The 20,446-nt window shown below is 32.4% G+C and overlaps 1 protein-coding gene and 1 long non-coding RNA gene across 2 annotated transcripts; one reads left to right on the plus strand and one right to left on the minus strand.

Moving 5' to 3' along the window:
* Positions 1-2,924: 2,924 nt before the first annotated feature.
* Positions 2,925-3,643, minus strand: LOC145133240 (uncharacterized). The gene is made up of 2 exons (XR_013718497.1): positions 3,321-3,643; positions 2,925-3,257 (listed from the first exon to the last, which is right to left on the minus strand). It is a non-coding gene; the product is annotated as an uncharacterized LOC145133240 (long non-coding RNA).
* A 12,804-nt stretch (positions 3,644-16,447) lies between these two features.
* LOC145132284 (proline-rich receptor-like protein kinase PERK15) lies at positions 16,448-19,556 on the plus strand. Its single transcript, XM_079067013.1, has 7 exons — positions 16,448-17,254; positions 17,337-17,891; positions 18,045-18,131; positions 18,216-18,286; positions 18,412-18,488; positions 18,568-18,715; positions 18,950-19,556. Exons 1-7 carry the CDS (start codon positions 16,603-16,605, stop codon positions 19,409-19,411), a joined length of 2,052 nt encoding a protein of 683 aa, XP_078923139.1. The 5' UTR covers positions 16,448-16,602; the 3' UTR covers positions 19,412-19,556.
* Positions 19,557-20,446: the final 890 nt, after the last annotated feature.

Consider the following 20,446-nt stretch of genomic DNA (forward strand, 5'->3'; position numbering starts at 1 on the left):
GTGATTTAATATATTAATTTCTTTTTTTTGCCATCGCGATGAGAGACTAGTGGTTAAGTTGTGAAATTACACACCGAAAGTCCATGTTCAAATCCTGACACGCCTAAAATATTGTTAGTGTTTTGCGATTAACCTCCATAAGCCTTGAGATAGGTTTACATGGATCAAATGGTACAGAAAATGCTAGTGTTGACATTAATGCGATATGGTTCTTTATATGTATATATGTTAAGAGTCTCTACCCATATTAAAAAAAATAAAATAAAATAAAATAAAATAAAATAAAATAAAATCGGAACTCTATATATCGAACATATAAAACAACTTTATATATTATTGTTGGGCCAAACAATTCCATGAGTGAAAATTGGTATGTATAGGCGCATAAAAAGAGGGTCGCACCTATATCATGAGTCAACTTTATTAATTAGATTTGGGCTCAAATTAAGATCCACTATATTTACACAATGTTTTATCAATTACCTAGGCTCAAAAGTTGGCCTAGATCCATTGCCTGTTTATGATTCGAAACTGGTTTCAAACCGATATGATTTGATTTAGGAACCGGTTTGGTTGAAAACGGTCCAACGGTTTATATCGATTTGAGGATTTTATAAGTGAAACCAGTTTTCAAACCTATAAAAAACGGTTTTCACATAGTAAAAAATATCATCTTCATCCACAATTTCTTTAATTTTTCGTTTATACAAGATTTTAGAGGTCTTTCAATGTCTTGTAGTATACCAGATGCTTGGGAAATATTTTTCTAAAATTAAAAGTTAAAAATACTATTTTGAACCCCTAAACGGTCCCAAATGACCAAAAAATACCTTAGCTTATGGCATAGTCATGAGTTTTTCTTATTTGCCAGTTTCCGATCAACCATGAAAGTTTCGTTAAATTCCAACACCAAAAGCAAGTTTGGCAAAATACAAAAAATATGCAAACAGGTAGGTTTTTACAAACCGGTTTCATCGAATTTGGTTTCAACCCGATTTTAACAGCTTCCTATAGTTTTAGATAATTTTACTCAGAAACCAGTTTAAAAACGATCAAGTTTAACTCAATCTGATTTTAATTGTTATGTCTTTTGTTGACCAAAACCAATCCACTTTGTGCACCTCTACATTTACACAAACCATCATATAAATGACACACGATGCAGGAATAACAATACCAATTATTCTACACATTATACACCACATGATTCAAAGTTTTGGCATAAAGTAGCACATTAGGGATGTGATGGTTTATGTATTTTCTCCATGACACTTGTAATCAATCAGCATCCAATCGAACATGTTTTATGGGTGTTAAGATTCAATGCTAAATGAAAATGTGCAATTCATGTATAATAGTATCCTTGAAAACATAAAATTAATTAATTGATATTTGTTTGATAGAATAAAAATCTAAATCGGGTCAACCGGTGATACAATAGTAGACCGATTCCTTGGTCAATATTTATATGCACGCATTATGCCACACCACAGCTAGTGACTAGCCGATTAAAAGCCGGCCCATGTGATGATGTGAACCTATTCTTTAAAAATAACATACGTTTATTTATTCTTAGACATAAAGTATTATATTTTTTTTCCTATTATAGTTTTTCTTTTCTTTTTGGTTAAAGTATTATAATTTATTAAATTTATATGATTCAGTATTTTATTTTTAATTTAATTTTATTATGATATTATTAAACTTGGATAAATTTATCAATTATAGTAATGAAACTTGTTTTGAATTTGGATACCATTATTATGATTGAATAGATTTTTCAAAATATATAGTTAAAACAAGAATATGTTGATATGACAAATATATTTATAACAACATATTATTTTTTGAATTTAACTTATTATATTAAAAATAAAGACATGCAAAGGCAGAGAATAGAACAAGATAATAGGATAAAAGCATCAATGTGATAATTTCAGAATTTTTTAGGGGCCACATTTTAAAATATCTACGATCACCTTAAATATAGCCCACAAAAAGGTGTCCTGAAGCGAACATTATGGAGAATGGAGAAAGCCACTAAGAAAATAAGAGCGTGGATGAGTTTTTTCATAGTTACTTAAACTAATAAAACATGAGTCCAAAATTTATAGTTTTTATTTGTCAAATAGGGACGTCCTTCAGATTGAATATGGCTCATATCAAGAATATCAAGGAAAGGGGTCAAATTTACATATGGTTCAGTTTACTCTTCATGTTTTAGCTTTATGTAATCCAAAGATAAAAGATCAAGTTGTGTTTCAATTTCAAGAGTCATGCTAAATTTAAAAGACAAAATTGCAAAAAATGGTCAATGTGGTATGCATTTTTTCTAAGGTTTAGTCCACACCTCGATTTTTTTGGTTTCGTGGTCCTTTTGAGCTAGTTTCGTTGTGGATTTTGCCCCTCGGTAAACTGAAATGACTTTAATACCCTTGGGTATTTATTTTCTATTTTTCTTTTATTTTTTTAATTTTAATACTTATTTATTTATTTTATTAACTAAAAAACAATAGATTCTCTCTCTCTCTCTCTCTCTCTCTCTCTCTTCTCTCTCTCTCTCTCTCTCTCTCGTGTTTCTGATGAACATCATGAAAAATGAAAACCTATATGTGTTCTTGAACATACATCAGGTCCAAAAATGATTTCGTGTTCATGGTTCTTATGTTCTTCGATCATTTGGACTTGGTCTTGAAAAACGATTTCATGTTCTTTGTTCTGTGTTCTTTGATTTTCAAACTCCATTTCAGATCCGACTCGATTTCATATTCGAGTTCATGTGTGTGTATGAACTCAATCCAACATAGGCCACACCTAAACTGGTCTTTGAAGCTGAAGTTTGACGCTTTGAGAAGCTCCAATGATTACTCAATGTTTGATCCATGATGATTTTGTTCTCTCTGATGAATAATGAGGGATGAACAAGTCAAAAAAATCAATTTATTGGGGGGATGAACACCCACACCCAAATCGGTTTCCAAAAATAAGAAGACACACGCACTCTCTCAAATTGATTACCAGAAACAAAAACACACACACAAACTCCAGCACTCACTCTCCACTCTGTTGTTTATTGGAAACTCGGGTGATGATCTTCAAACCTCATACAAACACCAATGGCTAGTCTAGTACGAAAATCTCTGTGGAAAATGAAGACGAACCTCACGGATGCCATCAACGTCGCCGTTAGACGCCTCCACCTTCAAGAAATCAAGGTTTGAAAATTTGTTCTCAACCCACCTCCAATCCATTCGATTCTGATGATGAAATCAACAAAACATAAACCAAAAACCTATAAAAAAAACCTCATCTAAACTCACAATGTTGCATCAAATATCGAGGAAGATCTCGTCACCAATTTTCCCTCCATCTGGTTCTGCTCAGATCCGACTGTGTTCTTGATATGGTTTTCGTCGGAACCTCATTGTTATAAATGGAGAAATTGACGAAAGAAGGTGGAGGGGACGAGAGACCTTGATTTTGGTGTTGTCTGAAATACAGATGTGCATCGGGTGCGAAGAGGTAGGGGTGACGGAGATGACTTGAGTTTAGATGAACAAGATGAAGATCAATTTTGATGAACACGGAGAGAGAGAGAGAGAGAGAGAGAGAGAGAGATGGTGGAGAGAGTGGGTAGGCCCTCTCTTTATTTATTAATTATGAAAATAGATAAATATATATTAAATTAAAAAAATGAAAGAAAAATGAAAAATAAATACATGAGGGACATTATAGTCATTTCAGTTTACCGAGGGACCAAATACGCATCGAAACTAGGCTAACAGGTCCACTAATCCAAAAAAGTCGAGGTTTTGACCAAACCTCAGAAAAAATGCATACCATATGGACCATTTTTACAATTTTGTCAATTTAAAACTACAATAACTCACCTTTTAAAAATTGGGCTTAAAATTAAAATTTGCATTAGGTTAATGTATGCAACAACTCATATTTTGTTCCAACTCCAAAATTTCAAATTTACGGCAACTAAGTAACATTTATTGTTTCTTGGTTTTCAGATTCCATTGGACTCCGTCTCTCATTTTGATTGTCGGCTTAAATTTAACAACTATTCTATTATTCTGGATTTTTAAATCTAATGGTCTCTTATTTTTATATTCTGATTAATATCGTGATTAACAAATATAACATACTAACAAATGTATTTTGAATGACTGAATTTTTAACTTCATGTTAGTGTATTATGTAATTTAATTTTTGTTTGAGTGATTTGAATGATTTCCTAATTGCTAGTTCTTTTTAGTTTCCGTAATTGTGTTCCTATTTTGTGATATCTACTTAGTTGATCAGAACAATGTTTATGATTTCACATCATTGTTAATGTTCATATATAACTTTCATAAATTATGCCTCCTAAGCATCTAGTAGGTACTGAAAATGTAAAAAAAAAAATAATAATAAAAAATAATAACAATAAAAAATAAAGATGAGGAAATAGCAAGTCTCAAAATAGGGTTATTTATAGGTTTATCCCAAAAAAAAAAAAAAAAAAAAAAAAAAAAAAAAAAAACTAGATTAAATTATACGAATCGTCCATCGGTTAGGTATCAAAAAAACACGTTTAGTCTCTATTTTTAAAAATTAACTCTGACCGTCCCTATATTTTCATTTCCTTGCATGGTTAGTCCTTATCATCGTTAGCCATTAATGGTTTCCGTTTACCAAAATCACGTATAATCCCTCGTTTCTTTAAATTTATCATTCCAGTCTCTTGTTTCTTTTCAAAATACTATATTGCTATTTTTTAATTTATTTATAATTTATCAATTAAATTAGATTAATTATAAATTTTAAAAACTTATATCATTTTCATCTCTCTCTCTCTCTCTCTCTCTCTCTCTTAATTTCTCTCTATTCCCTATGTCCTCTTTCTCAATTCGGGCAACTATCTTATATCATCACCGACAACCATCTCCTTTCACCGTCGGCACCTTCACTAACCACCGCTCATCACACCAAATTTTATACTATAACCAAAATCTAAAGCTCAAACCCAAATCTAACCCAAATCTGATAGAATCAGAATCTAGAACTTACAATCAACACTAAATCCTAATTTAAAACCTTTAATCAACATTGATTTTCGAGATGAAGTCCCTAATCCTAAAATCAGTCATGAAATCCCTACATCAATGTAAAATCCAGAGGGACTGAGATTTAGAATCGAAACCCTAGATTTGTGTCCTATCTTCTTTCTCAGCTATTGCAACCACCACTTATCACCACCGGAGAAGAGAGAAGAGTTATCGAAATATAGATCTACGAATGAAGTATAGATCTGAAATCTAGATGTAAAAGGTTGTTGATGGCATGCTCTAAATCACATATTTGAACAGAGAAGACAAAAGAGGACGAAAATGAAAGGAGTTGTTATTGGCGTACCCTAAATCGCAGATCTGAACGAAGTTGTCAGAATTTAGATTTTCGTCTCTCTTTCCCTCTATCTTTGTATCGTACCAGCACACACATACAATGTATGTGTGTTTTGTGTTTCTTTTCTATGGTGAAATTAACATCATTGGCGATTAGTGGTCTGTCGGTAGTGGTCCGACAGTAGTTATGATCCTGGTGCTTTTTGGGAGTTGATCTTAAAGAAAAAAGAGGGATAGGGTGGGTGGGTGGGTGGGTGGAAGGAGGTGGTTGCTGGTAATGATATGAGTTGGTTGCCCGAATCGAGAGAGAGAGAGAGAGAAAGAGAGAGAGAGAGAGAGAGAGATGAAAATAATATAAAGTTTTTAAAATTTATAATTTATCTAATTTAATTGATAAATTATTATTAACCGAAGAAAAATGGCAATATAGTATTTTAAAAATAAACGAGAGACTGAAATTATAAATTTAAAAGAAACAAGGGACTAAACGTGCATTTGGGGTATTTAAACGGAAACCCCTAACGGCTAACGGTGATAGAGACTAACTGTGCAAGGAAATGGAAACATAGGAACAGTCCGAGTTAATTTTTGAAAATAGAGACTAAACGTGTTTTTTGGTACCTAACCTGTGGACGATTTGTGTAACTTACTCAAAAAACTCAAGTTTATTCTCATAATTAAAATATTAGCAATGATACCTATTGAGAATGATATATCAGAGAGTATTGATTATGAATAATTGTTGAGCAACTTTGCTTCCAAAAATACTACGATGGCCTCCACATTCATATAACTATGTAAAATTGTATATAATATTATTGTTCTTTGTCTTGATTAATTTTATAACATTTATCATAGTATAAGGAATTTTGCTTATAGAAAAAAAAACTATATATAGAGGGCTATTTTTATTTTATTTTTTGCACAGAACCCTTTGAATCCACGAGACACCTCTGGCAATGAATATAGTTTGATGTATTATAAATAAACTATGCAAATTTTTGCTTTTAAGGATCAATTTATCTTGATATAAAATCTTGTTGAGGCATATGTAAGATTATAAGAAATTTACATTGTCAGTTCAAAATTTGTACTATACAAACAAACATCAACAAGTTTTTATCGATCTGTTTACATTTATTAGATGTTATTGATCAGTGTTACAAACATTAAATTTGTTTCAATATTTTCAGTACATGCAAAATCGGAGACTACTTGAAATTATCGTTCTTTTGAGTTTTATCAAGTAATTAAAAACATATTTGAAAAGTATTGAGTTTTTAATATCAGTTTTCTAGAACTCTTTAATAAAAAAAATCTATTTTGAAAGAAATAAATGTTAATTTTGACGACTAACAAAAGTCTAAGTTGGGCATCCTGTCAGCTTTCCACAAATGTTTGTAAAGTAACATCTGAAATGTGCATTGACCTCCAAGGATAATTGGTATGTAATGGAATGTTTTTTTTAAGAAATAAAATTTCCTCATACCTTTTATTTCCATTTATTTTTCATTTATGTTAAAAATATCGTATTTAATAGAGTTAATAATATATTAAAATACTATTCATCATTTAAAGATAAAAAAAATATACTTAATTTTTCTCCTCTTTTTAGTAACCCTTACAACATCAATAATAATAGAGCTTGTTAAATTGTTTTAATTTGTTTTCAATATATGCAAGCATAGCTTACCTCTTTTGAAAAGTTCTAAAAAAAAATCTAAAATAAAAGAGCTCTTTTCAACAACTATATATGAGACCACCATTTTTATTAATATTATTTTATTGTTTAAGTTGACTATTTACGGTGGATAGAAAATATGAGGCCTATCATAAATAATAATAATATTCATAATACGATCTTCTGAATTTACAAGTTATTTGAAAAAACTTTGGGCTAAATAGACTGTCATAATAATTTTTTAAGTTATTCCTAAAAATAATCATATTGAAAGCTCCCATATTATTGCACAACTATATTTTTTCGAACTTTAAAACAATAACCAACAATCTTACAAAATTATGTTTGTGAACTATCGTCGGTGTTGATTATAACATAAAGAGCATTTCATTGACTTTTCACATTTATATTTTGTTCTTTGCAAACTATATTAAGAAAACAATCACGACCTCACATAACAAGACTTAATGTGTTTGTGATAAACTATTTTCCTCGCTACTATTGATGTGTTTCTCGTTCTCAACATAAACTTCAACCATACATAATGGAGTCATATCTTCTATTCACTAAGTTACTGTGAGGGTCTCTATGCCTTAAGAGCTTAATGATTTTTTAAGTCAAAATAACCATTTAATGGATCATAAGTCTAATTTCTTATTCTCTATCTCTTAATCTAATCCAAACAATGAATTAGGCATCGCATACTACCCAATTCATTAGAATCTAATCTAACGCATCAATTCATTAACCACTAGTTAGGGTTTTAAACCCTAACTTCACATACATAGATTTCACATTGGAAATCACATTTAGAGCTTGTTCAAAGCTCCTAAACACTCTTAAGGACATCAATAATAAACTTCTTAAGAGTAATCATTCATATTTAATTCAATTCCATAGATCACCATTAAAGCCCTAAGAGCTTAAGGATGAATGAAATAATTACCTCATAAGCTTTTGATGGCCAAGCCATAAACACTCTTGATCGCCTTTTTCCTCTTCTACATTCTATAAATCGTCGAAGCTCAACCCTAGAGAGTTTGGGTGGTGTTTATGAAGAGAATGAAAGTCTCGGCCCTAACAAGCTTCTTGAGAAGGTTTTCGAGATCTATGAAGTTCCAAGAGCATAGATCATGAAATGATGTGGGTTAAGAAGAGATTTTTGGTGTAAACTTGAAGTTAAACTATAGAGTCAAACAAAAACTTACCAAGAGTGATGAGCTTTGATGAAGAGTTCTTGATGTGCCCTTAAAAGTCTCGAAAACTAGGAGGATGGAGGGGAAATTTCTTTGTGCTAGAGAGGAAAAAGGGTGAGAGAATCTTGAGTTTGAAAATGAAAAGTGATGGTGGTGATGAAGGCTCTATGGCCGAGAGTGAGAAGAGATAAGATAGAGGGGAGGGTTGACTTATGAAGAGTGTGTTTTGAGGATTGCATGGATACATGCACTCTTGCATGGATATCCATTAGGTATTGATGAGGTGTCAACTCTATTTCCTTCCCTTTTTAATTCTTTTGTTGTTGGGTCGAGTATAAGGGAAAAGAAGAGAGAGAATGAATGAGTTTGGGCCCTTTCTTGATTTAGTTCGAATTTATGAGGCCCAAGATGAAGATTTTCGGCCCATTGGGCCCTTATGAGGGTTCACGGCCCAAAGAAGCCCAAGAATATAGTTTACGGCCCATTAGGGCTTATGAGACCATTTACGTCCCATCATGGCCCATTAGAGATAAGATGAATCATTCTAAGCCCACATGACCCAAAATACTTTAGTTTCATGAATGTGGGTCTAATTAGAGCCCAAATAGGGTTCCTTGGCCCAAAATAGCCAAATTGAAAGTTTACTGGTCCATTAGGCCCAATAAGAGGATTCTAGTCCATAATAAACTTGAACCGGGATTTTTAGGGTTTTCAACCCATAGTTGAATATATGAGGTGTATTGTATTAGGTTTTGAACTTTAATCAGGAGTTTGGATTCAAATGAATGATTTCATTTTAGCATATAGCATGATATTCACTTAAAGTACAGGTTTTACAATAGCTGACGTTTACATGGAAATATAATCTCCTAGCTAAGAATGCTAGTTGTGACAATATCAAACTTGCCTCTTTTACACAAAAATTTCTCTTTTTGACATTATATCAAACACTTGGAAGACATGTTTTATTATCAACATTCAAAAAACACAACAGTACAAACAACATTCAAAAACATTGATAACAGGAAAAATTGATTCTTGATTCTGATTCACTTCTAAAATCACAACTACTAGATAGAAAATTTGAGTGCAAAAAATGAATTAGTAGATATTTGGATTTTTTTAGTATCAGAAGAAAAAATGAATTGGTAGATATTTAACAGTTTTTTTCAATCAATGAAATCCAATTAATTTCAAACAAAGACAGAAGGGAAATCAAACCAAGGGAGAATCGTACATGATAGCTTGAAGAAGACTCTGAAAACTGAACCTGATTATCATGGAAGAAAGTAGTAGTTGGCGGTGGTATTAGGTGGCAATGGTGGTCGGCGATTGGGGAGGATGCATTGAAGATGGAGATCGCATCACGAGATGATGATGATGATGAGGGATGCAGGAGCGTTTGTCGATGATGAAGAACATGCTCTCGTACACACACAAACACAAGTGGGGCGAGGGAAAAAGAACGGTCGTAGATAAATATGGGAGAAATTAGGGTAAAAGTCAATGTAACTAGATTATAGGAAATATTTATGGACTTTATATATCAAATTACTAAATCACCCTTATTTAATTATTTTATTATTTTATTATTTTCTGAATTCTCATTGGTGCATACATGAACACAATAGTTGCTAGAAACATTTGAACCTAACTCTCTCTCTCTCTCTCTCTATCTCTTTATATATATATATATATATATATATATATATATATATATATATATATATATATATATATATATATATATACTGGGCTAATGCCATAAAAGCCCCCAAAATTTCAAGAAATGTTAGGTTATGTCCTAAGTCCATTTTTATTTCCACAAAAGCCGCACATTTGGGCAAAAAAATTCATAATTGCTTTATTTTCCGATTTTACCCTTCTATGGCATTAGGGGATGTTTGGTTCTAGGATTAGAGTGTGTTTGGTTTGCTTGGTATATAACATGTTTCAATTTTTCCCGAAGGTCGCATGTTTGATACAGATAAAAATCCAAATTGAGAGATCCTGAACTCGATTCAATAGATAAATCGATTTTGATTTTGATTTTAATTTTGGGTTTCAGTGTTATGCGAATGCAGTAATTGGCAACAAGAACACAAATTGGATCACAATTCACAATCCATATGCAACAAATATGAGATCATACGAAACAAAAATAGCCACTGAAACAACATAGTGACATAATCATCAATCAATTTACATGTATATAAAGATCGTACAAGCAAAAGTATTGTTGGAATCAAATCGAATTTGTTCTTAAAAAATTCATCAAACCTGTATGTAGGCTCCTCGTGAATCTCCATCTTCATCAACACCTGAAAGCAAAGCTCCATATCGCGATTCAGTATCACCAGGTGTCCTCAATATCGCACGTAAGCTCACCAGAGGAGCCGCGATCAGAATCGAGCTAAAGAGGTTCCACCAAACTCCGGCGACAGCAACCGCAACGATAGTAATCACGATCAACGAAATCAGAACCAAACGATGGCCGAACTCGAAATCAGAAACGATTAACGGTTCGTATCTGGAGAAGAAGAGGAAGATCCAACCGATGATGATGAACAGGAACACGATTACTGCGATTGGGCAGAGAATTAGGGTTAAGATGAAGATGAGTAGGGAGAGTAAAGGAGGAAAGGAAGTCGTCGAACCATGGACGGATTGCGTGGAGGATTTCAGCGGTGGTGTTGTAGGTGTTGGTAGCGCCGGCGTCTAGTGTCATTGTGTGAGGGAATGAGAATTGATTAGATAGGCAGTGATGGTGAGGTTAGAACCAAACATACCCTAATTCCATAGAAGGGTAAAATCGAAAAAGAGGGCAATTATGGCAATTTTACGTAAATGTGCGGTTTCTATGGACACAAAAATGGACTTATGACATAACCGAACATTTTTTGAAAATTTGGGGGGTTTTATGGCATTTGGCCCTATATATATTTTTTCATGTTTACATATTTAAGTGTTTCTTTGTTTTTTTTTATCGATTGTTGTTTCTATTTTGTGTATGTATAATGTTCTAAGGACAATAGTGAGTGTAGTAGATCAACATATATTATGTTATAAAAGAGAATATTAGGGAACGTTTATGTAACTTAAAACAACAAAAGTTAAAGCAATTGAAAACTTTTATGAGTCCAGTAACTTAAAACAAGAAGAATTTAAACAAATCAAAAGTAAATTTTTTTTGAATAAACGAACAAATTATAGGAGCTATTTATATAACTTATGATAAAACTTCTTGAATCAACGTAACTCTTGACATAGACCGAAAATAGTAAGCCAAATAAAATGTTATGGCCAAATTATGAGGTACAAAGATAAGATACTATTCATAAGTAACACATGTATTATATATTATATTTATATTTATATAATATATAATTCTAACTTTTTAAAAGCTTATTTAACTAAATAAATAACCCTTGAAAAAGCTATTATCAACTTATTGATGCTCTTAAGCTCAAGGGAGTGGTAGCATGCTTAGCATGTTGTCACATCAGATTTTTTGATGCCATGTCAAATTTTTTGAAATCACATAGGATGAAAAAAGCTGTAGCATCCAAATTGCAAAAGGTAGGGAGTGGTGATGCATTAGTTTAAGGGAAAACTACAATAAAGTCCCTACATATTGGTCTGATAATCGATTTAGCCATTATATTTTTTTTTATTCAGTTAAGTCCCAAATACCGGTAATCGTATTCAATTTAACCCTTTGACCCGGTCAACAGATCATCCAACTTTCAAAAATTACATTTTCGGCCCAGATTTCAAAATTTATTACAAATTTGGTACAAAATTTACATTTTTGGCCCAGATTTTAAATTTTTTTACAAATTTTGTCCAAAATTTACCCTTTTTGCCCAAATTTTAAAATTTTATTATGAATTCATCCTAACTTTAGTTTTTTTACAACTTTTTTTTTCTCAAAAGTATGTTTCTAATTTGTTTTTTCTTTAAAACTCATATTTATACAAAAAAAAACATATTTTCACATAAAAATCTTATTTTTTCTATATAAAAACTTTTTTTAAAAACTTTTTGTATATGAAATATCTAATTATAAAAATAGGTTTGGATTATTTGTGTGATTTCTCTTAAAAAATCAATTAAGAAATTAAAAGTAACCCTAAATTATACTATTAAATTATAGTTTGTCAAAAACTAGTTACACTAGTTACCCTAAATTAAAAGTAACCATAAATTATACTATTAATATAGAGATTTTAATATGTGTTCTATTTAGTGTGTATTTTTTTTTCTATGAGATTTTAATATAGTTGTTTATATGTATTTTTCAATCTGTTGTATCTTCGTAAATTAAATCATACCTTCGATCACATATATATATGACAAAAGGTATGTAAAGTTGTTCTAATCTCATATATGACAATCCATATTGATTTCAGTAGGAGTTGTAATTATCAACGTTTGTAATACTTTTTTACATTTGTTAAATGCCCTTTTCTACCAAAAACCTCCTTATCGACAAATGACAATTGCTCCATTCTAGATAGTTATTTTTTGTTATTACAACAAACAAAATTGACACATGAATCCGATTTTACAAAGAAGTTTAAATAAAGAAATCCAAAGTGATGATGAACTATATGTATGAACATGTATTCAGCGAGAAACAAAAAATATGAAGTTTTCAATATGTAGCATCTTCTATTATTTAAACTTTTCCTATAAATGTGATTAAAGAACAAATAAATAATATTAAAATGAGTGTAACTAGTTTTTGACAAACTATAATTTAATAGTATAATTTATGGTTACTTTTTATTTCTTAATTGATTTTTTAAGAGAAATCACACAAATAATCCAAACCTATTTTTATAATTAGATATTTCATATACAAAAAAGTTTTTATATAGAAAAAATAAGATTTTTATGTGAAAAATGTTTTTTTGTATAAATATGAGTTTTAAAGAAAAAACATATTAGAAACAAACTTTTGAGAAAAAAAATTGTAAAGAAAACTAAAGTTAGGATGAATTCATAATAAAATTCTAAAATTTGGGCAAAAAGGGTAAATTTTGGACCAAATTTATAAAAAAATTTAAAATCTGGGCCAAAAGTGTAAATTTTTGACCAAATTTGTAATAAATTTTGAAATCTGGGCCGAAAATGTAATTTTTGAAAGTTGGATGACCTGTTGACCGGGTCAAAGGGTTAAATTGAATACGATTACCGGTATTTGAGACTTAATTGAATAAAAAAAATATATAATGGCTAAATCGATTATGAGGCCAATATGTAGGGACTTTATTGCAGTTTTCCCTTAGTTTAATTGGTTTTATATTGGAAAAAAATATTAAAAAGGAAAAAAGAAAAAGATTTTAGCCAATAAAAACTCACCATTGAAGTTTCTCTCTCTTCTCGTCATGTTTATGGCGAGACATTCTTAGCAAGTGCTTTAACATTTTAATGGGAGTGGAGCTGGCACTCTTGGCGAGTATAGAGGCGAGAGGGGTGGCGAGGCCACTCTCTCAAGCCTTACAAAAACATATGTGAAGTGACATCACAAATGTTCTGAGAAGTGATACATAAGATCCACATTGGGAGATGGAAATAGTAATATAACATCACAAATAATCATAAAAGTTTATAGTAAAAAAGGATTTGTGATACAAGTTCCAAGCTTAGGAAAAAATTAAAAGTCAAGGTCGAACACATTTTTCTCCTTACATTTTTCCCCACTTAATACCTACAATTGATGTACACTACATGAAAAAACCTAAATCACATCATTCAATATATATACATCTATGTAGGTTGTTGGGTACCTTATAAAATTCGACATTTGCAATCCAACTCATAAACATATTTTTTTGGTAAAGGTTTGAAAATGTCAAGTTGATAGAAAATGGATGTTTAGGAATATTGTCACCGTCTTTGATGGCTTCATTCTTTAAAGCAAACCCATGTTTGCCTTTCACTCGGAGCAACACCCGTTACCAACTCTTATTTTGACTTTATCAAGATCTATAATATAACTAAATAAACAATAATTTGAATCAATCATATCACATCATTACAATCAGAATCAAATATTAAAAAAATTGTTTTTTTAGTTACAAAAATTATACAGCTCCCAATTTAATATGTAATTTAACAGAACTATTTGATTTTAAAAAAAATATCAATATGGAATTATGATGTGAACAAAATCATCACCGATAATTGTATACATTTGATAACGAAGTAACAAGTAAAAAGTCTTATTAAACAGAAAATAATTGTTACGTTATAATTTGAACTAATAGTTTTAATAGACACAAAAAGAAAATAATGACTTTTTGAACATTTGGGGATTTTTTTAACAATGAAAATAATACCTTAATTTTATTTTAGCATTTCCTTAACCCTTTCTTTATAAAACAATATGATAGATGAGTTACCATACTACCAAGTCATACTTGCTCGTACAGACATAAATTAATAAAAAAAATAGTAAACCTTTAAAGGTTGAATATGTTAGTATTATGCCATCTTAAAAAAAGATATAGCTTCCACAATGTGCTATAACATGATATTATGGGTTGTAGATAACGTTACACAATGTGGAAAACGTACTTTATTATTCATCCTAAAAGTACAAAGGTATTGGGGTCTTTTTCGATCATTAATTGTTGCAAATTGCAATGCTTAAAAATTAAAATGTAAAAAAGGATGATGCAAAAAGAGGTGCATGTCATTTATGAAGTATCACAACCAACGTTCTACACTTATTTGTATCACATTTTTGTATTTGTTAGATATTGGCGACTCGTCTAACAAAATGTCAACAAAAGTCAAATACGTATGTTTATTTTGAATTGACCAACATTCATGTTTAATTTCCCTTTTTTGTTAATACAAAATGTCCTACACTCATTTTTCGTCTCTCATTATTTCGAATTTTAATAATGCATGGTTAGCTTGGTTTTATGTTTTTTTATAGTTAGTTAATTGACAAATTGTATAAAAACGCCATGTTTCTTTTTTGTGATTTTAAGATTACATTATTTTTTGTTTTGAATCGAACATTGTATTTTTAATTTTGTTCAATATTACCTTTTTATATTTTCATTAAATGGCACCAAAAAATAATGTACTTTCATTTTCTTTCTACTTAGACAATGCATTTCCATTTTTAAGTTACAAAGACACTATGTTTTCATTATTTTACCTATTTTTGACGATTTTGATTTCGTATTCTCCAACTCATTATGACAAACCGAGTGACCCACGAGAGTCCATTGGAATGGTCTTGAAAAATACAATGTTCGATTTAGAATAAAAAAATAATGCAATGTCGAAATAAAATAAATAAATATATATATATATATATATATATATATATATATATATATATATCATTTGCCCTTAATTAATATATTAAATATATACTTATAATAAAAAAAACAAATATAAACACATTCATACAAGTTGTTTTTTTTAATTATTATTATTTTTAACAAAATAGATCATTATTTTTTAGTTTTCCAAAAAATAATCATTACTATTTGATTCAAAATTAGTTCTCCATATATTTTTAGACTTTTTCTATACCTTTTTGTTGGAAAAATATCTCTCATGACACTTTATTTTCACATTATAACAATCATTCTTTGCCGTGAAAATGGTGTTTAAAAATCTAATAAGAAAAAAACTTTAAAAAATCGAAAAAAAAAACTATGTACCTCAAAATAATATGAATAATTCCACAGCATATAAATCACAATTCCAAAGTAGGAAAATAAAAATTCTCTATGTATATAATTTCTTTTTGACAGGGACTATACAAGAAATAAATGCCATATGAAATAATGATTTTACGGTAAACATATTTCGAAATTTGTGATTATTTGTAGATTAAATCAACAAATCAGTTCTGGCCTTTTTTTTGTTTATATCTCTTACGATAATAGTTTCATAACTTCATTTAACTATTTTCTATTTAATTTATTATTTTATTAAAAAATCAATAATAATCAGCAATTTTTTTGGAAAAAAATATTTAAGATTTATGACAATTTATTTTAATTTTGCCAAAAAAGAGTATTTTGAGATGAAGTGGCCGAGTAAGACAAATGAACATCCGTGGCCCCTCCGCGTTGGACCCACCACCGTATTTTGCTACACCCTGTTCTCCAATCGCACATGTATAATCATCATCATCATCACTTGAATTCTTCAAAACCCTCAAATTTAATCCATTTATTCTCCCAATCAAAGGAGAAATTCTCGCCGGAAAAACAAATCCACGCCGTCTTTTTCTACAATTTTTTCAACATTTGTTTCCGCAAGCACCGCCTCACGCCTGTAAGCAATCTTGATTATGTCTTCTCCACCGCCGGTAGCTTCTCCGGCACCCACCACCCCATCTACACCACCATCCACTAACACAACTTCACCACCACCCGCTGCAACTACACCACCACCCGCTGCAGCTACACCACCACCCACTCCTTCTGCCCCGCCTCCATCCACCCCTGCTTCTCCTCCACCTCCATCCACACCTCTTTCTCCGCCGCCGTCTCCAACCCCACCAACCCCCGTCACCCCTGTTCCTTCTCCCCCGACTCCTGTTACTCCACCTCCAACCACTTCCCCCGCACCACCCACAACAACCTCCCCGCCCCCTTCATCAGCTACTCCTACGCTACCATCACCATCGCCTCCGACTCCGTCACCTCCCGGCTCTACGCCATCTAACCCGCCACCATCCGTTCCAAGAAATAGCCCACCGTCTACTCCGGGACAAACTACATCCTCTCCACCGCCTCCCAGGAGTGTGTCTTCTAGTCCTCCCGCGGCTCCGTCGTCTGACGGCTCTTCCGGAATTTCAACCGGGGCCGTCGTTGGAATCGCCATCGGCGGAGTTCTGATACTCGCGATATTTAGTATTCTGTTTATTTGTTGTAAAAAGAAGAAAAGAAGAACCAACGACCCTGCCGGTTTCTATGTTCCTCCACCTCCACCACCTAAAGGTCAGATTCCGTTCACCAAAAATTTATCAGGGATCTTAATTTCTTGTCATTTGTGATGTTGATTGTTTGACTGGTGGTGCAGCTGATCCTTACCATCCTCAACAATGGCAGCACAACGCGCCACCTCCTGGCGATCACGTCGTAATGATGCCACCACTGAAACCCCCGCCAATGGGAACACGGCCACCACAATCGCCAGCTAGATCACCTTCACCACAGCCTCCACCGCGGCCGCCGTTTCTGAGTAGCAGCGGTGGTTCGGGATCAAATTACTCCGGCGGTTCGAACCCACTTCCACCGCCTACCCCCGGTATGTCACTAGGTTTCTCGAAAAGCACATTCACATACGAAGAATTAGCCATGGCTACCGAAGGTTTCTCCGAAGCCAACCTCCTCGGACAAGGTGGGTTCGGATACGTCCATAAAGGAGTGCTTCCGAACGGAAAAGAGGTCGCCGTTAAATCATTGAAAGCCGGAAGTGGACAGGGAGAAAGGGAGTTTCAGGCGGAGGTGGAGATCATTAGTCGAGTTCATCACAAACACCTTGTTTCTTTAGTTGGATATTGCATTAGTGGAGATCAAAGAATGCTTGTTTATGAATTTGTTCCAAACAACACTATGGAGTATCATTTACATGGTATGTTCTTCGTTTCTTCATCCCAATCCATTAAATTATATCAAGAATCGAGCTTTATTACTTAAAGATTCGAACTTTTCAGAAACCCTTCAAAAAAAAAATTGTTAATTTAGTAGAAAGATTGTGAATTTATAATCCTGAATAATGTTTCAGGCAAGAATCGCCCTGTGATGGAGTTCTCAACAAGATTGAAGATTGCTCTAGGAGCTGCAAAAGGATTAGCTTATCTCCATGAGGACTGTACGTTTTTTTTTTTTTTTCACATTTATTGTGTTATGATTTACCAAAAAAAAATCTTCAACGTTTTGTTTTCTTTATTTCCAGGTCATCCCAAGATTATTCATCGTGATATCAAGGCTGCTAACATTCTTCTTGAATTCAATTTTGAAGCAAAGGTAAGATCTTTTGATATGGATGGGATAAACAATTGCATTTTTTTGTTGGGTTTAATACAAGAAATACAAAATAAAAGAAAAAAAATGAAAGTACATTGTTTTAATTGGGCCGTGTAATTTCTCAGGTTGCTGATTTTGGGCTTGCCAAGATTACTTCTGATGTAGCCACTCACGTCTCAACCCGAGTGATGGGAACTTTCGGGTATGATTTTCTTAATTTCGAATTCCATTTTTTTAATCGAATTATTTTTCATTTTTTTTTTGTTTTAACTTTTATATAGTTACCTAGCACCGGAGTATGCAGCTTCAGGAAAACTCACGGAGAAATCCAATGTTTTCTCATACGGAGTCATGCTCTTGGAATTGATAACCGGACGAAGACCCGTTGATACCGCTCAAACTTTCATGGACGATAGTTTAGTCGACTGGGTGAGTAAAAAATAGCAACTTATTTTCATTTATCAGTGTAACCCTGAGCTGGCCCACAACATCATGTGAGATGTAAATAGGTACACAGTGGTCCCGCCAATCCACATTGGAATTAAAACTCTCACACTACTGCTAAAACTTGAACCCTTGACCTTTTCTACAAAATATTATACTTTCGGTTATCAAAAGTTTCGTATTTACTCATTATACTTTGAAAAAACTACCCAATTACAGGCAAGGCCATTGCTAACTCGAGCTTTAGAAGACGGAAACTTTGACTCCATAGTTGACCAACGTCTACCGAAGGACTACAACCATAACGAGATGGCCCGCATGGTGTCATGTGCCGCCGTGTGTGTCCGCCACTCGGCCCGCCGGCGGCCCAAGATGAGCCAGGTGGTCCGCGCCCTAGAAGGCGATGTGTCCCTGTCTGATCTCGATGAGGGGATCAGACCGGGACACAGTTCGGTCTATAATGGGAGCTCAGACTACGATACGGCTCAGTATAACGAAGATATGGTTAAATTCAGAAAAATGGCTCTCGGGACACAAGAATATGCGAGTAGTGAGTATAGTCGACCCACGAGTGAATACGGGTTGAACCCGTCCGGGTCAAGTAGTGAAGGGCAAAATACACGAGAAATGGAGATGGGGAAGTTGAGGAAAGATACTCGGGGTTATAGCGATGGGTTTTGATTAATTATAATTGTATAAAAATTTGATGCTAATTTTTTTTTTGGATATGTATTTAAATTTGTTTTGGTCTTTTTTGAAACGATAAAATGGTATACAATTCTTTAATTTGAAAGAATAAAAGGGATGCTAATTTGAAAGATTCAAAGGGTTTTTGTTGCGACTTTTGTGGTGTGTTTGTTTTTGACAGTTGGATCGAAGGTTATTTTAATGGAGGGTTTTTAAGGGTTTGACAAAATAATCGCAGCTGTCATTTGTCATTTTGGACGTCGTCGTTTATGGATAATGGGTAGCACGTTATGTGGGATTTTGGGCGACTAATGGGATATTCATGTAATTTAAAATTGAAGGGCAGGTTGTTAAAAAACAATTGAAAGGATAATGTTATACAAATAAACATGAATTTAAACATGATATGTTTTAATCCGTTTCTTTTTGCGAGAAAGGATAATGTTATACAAATAAACATGATATGTTTTAATCCGTTTCTTTTTGCGAGAAGTTATATATAAAAATGGATGTTTATAAGCTTTTTCAAGTAACAAGTTTTGATAGTTGGGTTTTGGACTCACTTGCTTAATTAACGAATTAAATGCTTTTTAATTTGTGATAAAGTTCTAGTATTGGACTAATGGTAGGTTGGTATTGTCTTCCACTACACGCCTAACATAAGAAAACTTATGTAAGCGAGATATCTTTTAAAATAAATAAATCTATAAACTAAATAAATTTATAATCGATTCAATTAGAACTATGATAATGTCATCCATTGTTAGTCTTTTACGGATTGTAAAACTATTACGATTATAGATTTTAGGTTCATAATATTACTAGATATGATCTATTGTATTATGAATTCCACATATTTTGGTGCTAGGAAACCCAAAGTAGACTAACACGCATGATAGAAACATATATTGATTATCAATGTATGTTTTCTCGTACTTTGTTACTTTGTGTGACAAAATAATTAAAAGAAATAGCTGTATTTGTCAAAATATTTCTCCAAATAATCTATTACGGTTGACTAGGTTGACT

This window comes from Lactuca virosa, chromosome 8 (assembly GCF_052849685.1).
Source record: "Lactuca virosa cultivar CGN04683 chromosome 8, Lactuca_virosa_CGN04683_v6, whole genome shotgun sequence".
NCBI lineage: Eukaryota > Viridiplantae > Streptophyta > Magnoliopsida > Asterales > Asteraceae > Lactuca > Lactuca virosa.

Excerpts from the sequence above, each read along its gene's own strand:
- LOC145132284 (XM_079067013.1), top strand. The coding sequence starts at position 16,603 with ATGTCTTCTCCACCGCCGGTAGCTTCTCCGGCACCCACCACCCCATCT. Across the intron at positions 17,892-18,044 it reads TATGGAGTATCATTTACATG|GCAAGAATCGCCCTGTGATG; the intron begins GTATGTTCTTCG and ends ATAATGTTTCAG. Across the intron at positions 18,132-18,215 it reads AGCTTATCTCCATGAGGACT|GTCATCCCAAGATTATTCAT; the intron begins GTACGTTTTTTT and ends CTTTATTTCCAG.